General features: G+C 36.5%; 1 protein-coding gene across 1 annotated transcript; it reads right to left on the bottom strand.

Annotated features, from left to right (window-relative positions):
• Positions 1-813: 813 nt before the first annotated feature.
• Positions 814-8455, bottom strand: ERMN (ermin). Its single transcript, XM_080669465.1, has 3 exons — positions 7911-8455; positions 7154-7246; positions 814-4102 (listed from the first exon to the last, which is right to left on the bottom strand). The coding sequence occupies exons 1-3, from the start codon at positions 8149-8151 to the stop codon at positions 3606-3608; spliced, it is 831 nt and encodes a 276-aa protein (XP_080525591.1). The 5' UTR covers positions 8152-8455; the 3' UTR covers positions 814-3605.
• Positions 8456-9219: the final 764 nt, after the last annotated feature.

Here is a 9219-nt window from a genome sequence, read left to right as displayed (position 1 = left end):
CACCAACATAATCCATGGCAGAAGGTGGAATCACATGGTCCCATCGGGCTCCCTCCTCTCTTTGGGGTGCATCAACCAGAATCACCGCTGCCAAGTCACTGCAGCTTGGCAGCTCCTGCGTTGAGCATCTGCTCCCTGGTGGTCAGTGTGCGACAGCATACTAGCCTTTTATATATATAAATTGTCTGATATTGTAATGTTGGCAAATGTATGCTATAACTTTTTACCTTACTTTTTATAGCCCTTTTTGTTTTTATAGAACAATGAAAGTTCAAGCTTTAAAAAATGAAGTTGCCTTCCTCATATGGTCAAACATATTTCTTCTTTATGATACTCTAGTGCTTCATCTTTCCCCATAATTCTCTATTATTACTTATTTTAAATATTTTATATCACTTTGAAAAACTTAAATATCCATTCGCCATTTGTAAGTGTACAAAGAGTACTACCCCATGTAAAGATGCAGAAACAATTACTATGAAAGCGTTGGCATAGTTTACATATATTACCTTCATGACTACAATTTTTTTTTCAAGTTTTGGAGTTAAGATGCATCTAAAACAAAAGCTCAGTTCCTGTAAAAATAATAGAAATTTTCATGAACATTATATACTAACCATTAGAAATTTTTGCAATTTTATATATGATCATTTGAAGACCTATAGAAATAAACAATGCAAATGAATTGAAATAGCATGTTCTCTTGATTTCTGAAGCAGCATTTATTGATCTTCTTAATAGCTGCTGATATGCAAGGTTTCCTTCTCAATTTTAAAGGGCAACTAAAGAAAATAAAACCTAGACACCAAAAACAAGGATCCAAATTTTTATTGAGAACAAGGCAGACACAGAAGTTCTTTAATTAATTTGTTACTGGATGGATAGACTGTGACATATTCTGTGTCTTCAAAATTAGCCTTATATTAAAGGTACATTTTAAATTGACAGAGAAATAGAGCTGTTATTAATTCCTGTTCATCCAGCTACTGAAGAAAATTAAAAGTCATGTAAGAAATATCAGCATTCTTACAATAAATCAACTCTCCCTCCTCCCAAATACCAGAGTCCTTCTTCCAACCTGGAACCTTGAATCACAAAAGTAGTAAACTTTCCTGTATAGTTACCAATTTGTATTCTAATATGATAATATCCCTCTTGCAATCTGAACCAGACCCTTGTCTTTCCCAGGTTACAAAGAATCAAACAGCCACCCATCACTGTCATGTTATTTATGGTCACCTAACTCTGTGGCCTTAGTATAAACTGGCAGCAGCACAGGCCTATGTCAAAGAATAGTTTCAGCTGTGGCCAGTGGGACTCATTTGGTTGAGCAACATCCCATGCACGAACAGGTTGCTGGTTTGATTCAAGACAGGGCACATGCCCTGGTTGTGTTCAATCCCCAGTGGGGGGTGTGCAGCAGGCAGCCAATAGATGTCTTGCTCTCACATTGATGTTTTTCTCTCTCTCTCCCTCTCCCTTCCCCCCTCTCTAAAATCAATAAAAACACATTTTAAAACAAGAATAGTTTCAGTGCTCTTTTGCAACTACATTGCCTCATCCATGAGCATTAAGTATGTACTCATCAAATATGCCCTGAAGAATTCTTGTTGACAAAATCTTTCATGCTTCATTAATTATCTGGTAAAAGCGCAAAGCTGAAAAGGCCAGGGTTACTATATATATATGTGTTGGAGCTGCAAAAGAGCTAGTTGGTTGGCCATATCATAAGGCCATAGACTACATCATCATCTCCCTTGGAATAATTTAAAATATAGGCTCTGTTCATGGTAAATTAACCATATGATCCTGTTCTGTGATGGCTAATGCAACACTGAGCTTTGAAGTTAAATAGAAAATTGTAGGGGTCATCAGTAACCTAGAAAAGAAAATAGGTTGTCCTAATGGGCAGGTTTAGAGGATCTAAATAAACAGGAAATTGTTCTAGTTCATTCATTTTCTATCGGCGTTTATCAATAAAGACCTAATTTTCCTAGCTTTATTCTGAAAACTTGCCTTATCAATAATGAAAGCTACAGGTTCTACTGATGAAGGATGGCAGAACATTTATACATTCAGGATGCAAAGCATCTGTTTGAAAGAATAAGAGGAACACTGCAATCTTATTTCAAAATTGAGCCTTGTAAACACTAACTAAAAGTACATAATACTTTGGGAATATATTACATGACCAGGAAGAATTAAAGAAATTGACATTAGAATGTGTGGGATTTGTTACACATTAATAAGCAATAATCTAAGAAGGGAGAAACCAGGGTTTTTTACAAAATGAAAAAGAAATAAACAAAGGGTTGAATAGTACAATGAAGACTGTATTACATTCAGACAATAAGGAATTGTCTTTTTATTTGCAGGGCCAAAAAATCTCTTTATCTGTGGCAACAGAAAATACCAGATAATATATATGGAAGCATGAAATAAAAAATTATGAAACTATCTAAGAAATCTATATAAATGTAGACTCTCTTTTTTCATAAATATTCAATACATTATTTGACACATTGGTTTGATGAAACTCCATTTAAGCATCTCGATTTGGGCTGAAGTCCAGTGAATCATATATTCCCAACAACTATCAGAGCTTTCTCACTAAAAATGCATGCTCACACTCTACTTTGAGAATATTCTAAGATAATTATTTCCATTTTCATAGTAACTAGTACAGTTATGACTAGAGTTGTCTCAGGTTTCTAAGGAAAGAAAATTATTCTGAGATATAATTAATAAGGAAAAGTGTGATAATAAAGAGGGGGTATTTTCTTTAAGATGTGCTAAGGCCCTCATTTTCATTTTTAATGACTTTCACTTTGCTAGACAAGATTTTATTTTGTCACAGAAATAAAACTATCCAATATAATTCTTTAGTCTGTTGCCCACCAATTGTACAGCCCCGCCCTGTACCAACCTCACAATGGATTTAATTCATCTTGAGAGCATAAAGGCAACATTCAGTAAACAGAATTCTCTGGACTCACAATTGCTCAGCTCCTCTAGTGAGAAAATTCAGTGAATGGTAACACTGAGGAAGAAGCCTGTACCAAATTTTCACTCTGCAGATGCCAAGGAAACCACTTAAAATCTCTTTTGAAGGTAATAGGAAAGGCGAAGTCTTTTGGAAAGTTTACTGGCCGAGTCTATAAAATAGTGCTTAAAAGTTAAGAAAGGGTTAACAACAGACTTTCTATCAGCCTCAAGGTACAGGAAGAAAGACCCCAAAAGAAATACAGGAATCATATCAAATAGGACTCTTCACTGGATGACTGTATTCCCCAGCGCTGCTCCTTTTAAAGCCAAACCATGCCAGATTCCCCAGGGGTTCCAGCTGTTCAGAGCTTATCACATGTGCTATGTTAGTGAAGTTTTAAAAAGCAAATATCCACGAATAAACGTAAAGGTTTTTGATATGAAGTTACCAGACTGAATTGTGTCTAGGGTTATTTCCACATTATTCTACAGTGAAACAGAAAGGAAGCTTCCACATCTTTAAAGAGGATAACTGACATGAGGCATGCAAAGATGCATCTCAGGAAAACAGAATTAGCTTTTGCTTTAGTGGTGCTGAGAACTTCTCAGATCCAGTTAGTTTATAAATTCATCATAGACTCAAATTCATCAATTCTTTGCTTGGTATTCCCCTTCCTGATTTTCCGGTAGGATATTGTGTTGTATCGTGAATAAGCATTTCTGGAAATATCACTCTTCTTCCCAAAAGGTGGCTGCTCATCAGGGGTCACAGGCTGGGAGCTAGGGCTGCTCAGTGGGGAGTCCTCACTTGGATCACCTTCCTCTTTGAAGTGAGAACCCTCTACATTTTTTTTCTTAAATTCTATCACTCGAACTTCATCTTCATCCTCATCTTCATTGTTAGTTTCTTCATCCCAAACCTCTTGCTCCTCGTCATGCAACACATCAACTTGGCCAGCTTTTCGAAATCCCAGCCATTCGATTTCAGTTGCCTGGTAAGCTTTACTCTTCCTATCCCCATCTTCTCGTTCCTCTAGAGGTTGTTCAGTGATCCTTTCCTTTTGTCTACTTATTTCCTGGTTACTGCTGCTCAGAGGAATCTTCTTCCACTGGTGCCCTGTAGCAAAATCAATTGATAGCTGAGATGTGCAGTTTCCAAAAACTCAGATGTTATTCTTCAAATTTTTTTTTCTGGACAATCATTTTCCCACATTTGTTTTATGAAATACTATTTTGTGGGTTACTAATCTATTTTATACAATAAAATGGGTTAGCCCATCAAATTTATTTGGAAAACATTCCATTAAACACTATTAAGCAAGCTTCCTCAGAATTCATCCAAGCCTTTAAATGCTAAAGAATATTGTAAATATCCAAGAAAGTTAGCAACTCAACCTCACTTGACTATGGATTTGTTGTTGTTGTGTGGACTATTGTATTGAGTGAGACTGGTATTCCCTGAGACACACTTCTAAAAATGTGTCTAGCCTGTCATGACTGGATGTGAATATGTAAAATAAATATTTGGACATATATCTTACACACACACAAGGAAAATTAGAAAAAATATAGCACAGGGAAATGAAAATGGCTTTCTTCCAATAGTAAAAACAATGACGGCCCCTGTCTGTCATGCTCAGAGTAGCACATTCAGTATTTACCACCATGCTTCTCAGAGTTGTCCTAAGGCAGTGGTCAGCAAACTCATTAGTCAACAGAGCCAAATATCAACAGTACAACGATTGAAATTTCTTTTGTGAGCCAAATTTTTTAAACTTAAACTTCTTCTAAGGCCACTTCTTCAAAATAGACTCGCCCAGACCCTGATATTTTGTGGAAGAGCCACACTCAAGGGGCCAAAGAGCCACATTTTTGCCAACCACTATCTAAGGTACCAGGTATAGAAAGAGGAGCAGAGGACCATGGATGGTCAGAAGTCATGAAATGAGGCTAAACCAAACCCACAAAGCACACACACTTTAGCCTGATACCTGCTATGAATTTCCAGAGAGCCAAGACTTAAAAATAATGTTGAATCATATTTACATAATGCTAGATTAGCCTATTGCTTTAGACATGTCCCTGATGACAACTAATTAATTCAAGCTGTTTGGTACCACGTCCTGATTTTTAAAAGGCTTAATTCATTGCAAACTTCACTTTACAAAAGGATCATATTAGGATATTCTCAACAATATTTATTGAGAATGCAAAAAGAATTAATTATAAGAGAGTAGAGGTAACTCTGTGAGCTCTCATCCCAGAGGACATGTGTAGGACGCATCTGTCTGCAGCGTGCATGATTCAGAAATATTGCCTGTGTTGAGTTCTTATCAGGCCTGGCTTCCCTATTCCCTTTCAACACTCTAAGAGTCTTGACCTAAAGTGAGAGATGAGGTTTCTCTTTGCCCTTCCCCGCCACAATTTTCTATTTTCACTGAAAGATGTTCACAAGTTCATTTCCATCAAATATTTTTCATTCTCTTTTTATTCTTTTGTTTTCCCAACTATAGGAGTCAAATGGTAAACTTACAAAAAGAGTTAGAATTTGAAGATGGATTTTTCCCTTCTAACTCATTGTGCACCTATACCCAGCCCATGTTCTTTATAAATAAAGGTGCATGAGAATGTTGAACTTTGTTTTGTTTTATTTTTTCCATAAGAACCAAATAAAATGATATTTTTGCTCATATTCATGACTTGGGCATGGAGTTGTCATGCATGAAATTACTTCTTGAATTTAAATTATAGTTTTTTCTTCAATATTTTTAGCATCTTTCTATTTTTTTAACCCAGGAATATTCTCATCGGAGACTTTATAGCTGCTTGTCATTGTGAACATAAAAGGCAACAAAACAACAAAACATATACCTCTAGCTTACAGGAAAAACATATGTTCCACCAAAAACAAAAGGATTCATTCAGGGAAAAATTCACTCTTAGACCCATTACTCTGAAAATCCAGACTGCTTTTGTTCTCTATATGATAAAAATGAAAGATCCTAGAAAACTGTTCTCTCCACTAGAATTCCTGATTAGAAATTTGAAAGGGGCTGTAGATGAAAATTGAGATCCCTGCCTTCAAAAGCTACATTGGAAGCACAAAAATCAGGGCAAAGAGTTTTAGCTCATTTCACAGGGGCTTACGTGACTAATTATCAGTGATAAGGTAATAGCTTGACAATGCCTGTTGTTGACTGCATTTTTCCTTAAGTGTCTACACAGTGGACCACTGCATGTGGTCAGTGGGCAGTCTGAGAGGTGTCCAGGGGAAGTGGACAAACCCAGGAAACTGCCAATCACATCCATGTCTTCCCTGGCATCTATTATTTTACTAGTATGTGATGTTTAAATTCAACCAATAACCTCATCAATATTTTTCCTGTTAAGGTCCTAACTAAACTAAATTGCTTAGGTCTAACAAGCTGACTTCAGTTTTGAGATAAGAGGCTTATGGCTGCAAGAGAGGACACACATTATTAATTAATAGTTTTTTATCCTTCTCTGTATTTGGAAATTGCTTGAATATAGGTGTCTCCTTAGAAGAGAAGTCTAAAAGATTGTGTGTCTCTTAGTCTCTTTAGTTTATTTGAAATATAATAGTCACTTAAAAATCAATGTTTGTTTGTTTTTATTTTCACAATGTTTTTATTCTGAAAAACACAATTAAAATTACCACCTGGAAAATTTATTTGACAAGAATTAAGTAACCATTTTGTGTTTACCTCAGAGGCTTGGAATTTTCCTTTATACCAAATAAATTTATAAAATTTTTTTAAACTGTATGTCAATGGTAAACTTTTAGGTTAAACCCTTTTGAAAATATTTATATTTCACAAGTGACTCACACAGATTTTGAGATACTAAATAAATTTTAAAAACATTGATTTAGTGGACTAACTTATTAAGAGACAGACGTATTGTCAGGTCAAAATGTGCCAATCAGTTACACCAATCCACGTAGTCAGTCTTGAAGCTTCTAGAATACTTTCTAAGGAGGAACCCACAGATAATCAAGACTCCCTTATCTGCCTACAGCAGCTTTGAGCTTTGGAAGGCATTGCCTGGGTTGCTTTTTCAGCACCACACTCACACAACATCCCATGCCAAAACTGTCATCCACACCCAGTCAGATAAATTGTATACAAAATGGAGCAGTGCCTCTTACCTTCTCTGAATGTCATCTCATCAACACTAGTTTCTTGGAGAGAAAGATCTGTGATGGCCTTATGAACAATGAAGAGATGCTCTTCTGGTTTTTCTGGTGGTGGTGGCGGGGGTTGGGGGGGAGGGCGGAGAGGCACACTAGATTAATATTTTAATGCTTAAGTAGTTCAAGGTTAAATAAATTATTAATTTAGACTCTAACAATTGATTTTTAACTGTGATTACTAAAAATAACTATTTCACTCTTCCCCCTCAGTTTTTCATTGGTTCCTTTTATTTATAAACATAATGCTAATTTTCCTTTAATATCTAAGGTATATAATAACCATGATTCAAACACTTTATGGTATATTTAGAAGAAAATTTGGAAATTCTGAATTCTTTTTGCTCAAATAATAATGGCGCTGTCCATAAGAATAATAAATAACAGTAGCTAACATTTAACCAATACTGAGTAATCCTCACAACAACCCAACATATGTCAGCACCATTATTCTGTCTTCTGAAAACTAAGTCTTCAGGAGGCTAGGAAAGTTGTCCAGGATCACAGAGCTATCAAATAGACAAGCCTGGATTTGACCAGAGGCACAAGTTTAGTCCTAATACTATGCAGCCCCAGTAGCAAAAGGGACCACATTTGGACAGGGATGGGGGTGGGAGGATGTACATCTCATTCCTGTCATGACAATTTATCAAAAGAATTCTGGATGAGTTTACAAATCAAATCAAGCAAATTGAAAAGAAGGAAAATGTTTTACCTTTTAAAGTCTTCTCATCCTTGGGCCAGTTGAGCAGCATCTTCCCTTGTAATTTTTCACTTTTCTCCTGATTCTCTTCTGGGGGCAAATCTTTAAGACTCGATTCCACCCTGTAGTATTGTGGGGTGCCATCCACATCACTGACTTTGTCATTGGTTTTAGGGATCGGTGGGTTACCGTTTTCAGGTGGTGTATCCCCATTACACTCAACCTGGCTAAATGTCACTGGAACATCTGTCATGATGTACAGTTGAGTCCGATTTAGAGAGAGCTTTGGGAAACTGAGTAAACTGATCCTCAATAAGTCTTCTTGTCTTCAAGTCCTATAGTTCCAACTCCGACTCTGAGAGTACAAATTTTTTACTTTAGTAAAAATAAAACATAATAACAAGCTTCTTTTTCTAAAGGTGCCCAGAGAGCACTAAGAATAAAAGCAATAGGATTTGTCAGGTTTGCCACCAGCCCATGAGCAAGATTTGGGCCAATCACCACCTTATTTGCTGCTTAGCAGTCCCACTAGCAGAATTAATGGTTGCCTTTGATTTACATAAACAAACAATTGGAGGCAATCAGGCTTTTGTGTTGGCTTGTAGAGGGGGACTTTCAGCTTGTCAGCCCCCCTCTGGGAACAGAGATTGTTGTCCCTTTTCATAATGGCCTTTTGTTATTTTCCTTGTAACAGGAGCCACAATTGTTCCACAGCTTTAATCCTGAGAGAATGACCACCTTGAGGCAAATTAGTTCTGTGAAACCAGCTTAACATTTCCAAACAGATTTTGTTCAAGTAAAGCCTGAGCTATTTTGTAGGGGACAATGGCATCGTTTCTTATGTATTTAAGAATAAAAACAGCTTATCAAAAACCTGTAAACAGGACAACTTTATTAGAAGCAGTTCTGGCAGCAGATTCCATGCTTTGCTTTCAGGAGCCCAGAGAAGGGACCTAAGAGAAAAACACAAGCAAAAAAATCTGCCATCTTGCTAATAGCAAAAACGTTACAATTTTAGAGTAATGCATTTGGTCTATAGCTTCTTATTCTCTAGTTTGTTTACATCTATTGAAGCCCAACCCATCCTTTAAACCCCTCACATAACTTCCTCCATGAAGTTTTGTCTCCTCCAATCGGAAATTGTCTCTATATTCCCCACTGATACTGCATGATGCTGGTGTTAACATAAAAACATTGAAACCAGTAAAGAATTTTTGTGAATTTATTTGAGCCAAACTCTTGACAATTACCGGGAAGCAGAATCTCAACGGATTGGGATAATGCTCCAGAGAATGACGGTTTTTCATCTATTTTTATATCT

The sequence above is a fragment of the Plecotus auritus genome (assembly GCF_963455305.1).
Source record: "Plecotus auritus genome assembly, chromosome: 5".
In the NCBI taxonomy this organism is placed as follows: Eukaryota; Metazoa; Chordata; class Mammalia; order Chiroptera; family Vespertilionidae; genus Plecotus; species Plecotus auritus.
Note: the sequence above shows the minus strand (reverse complement) of the source record. Positions and strands in the feature narration are given on the sequence as shown.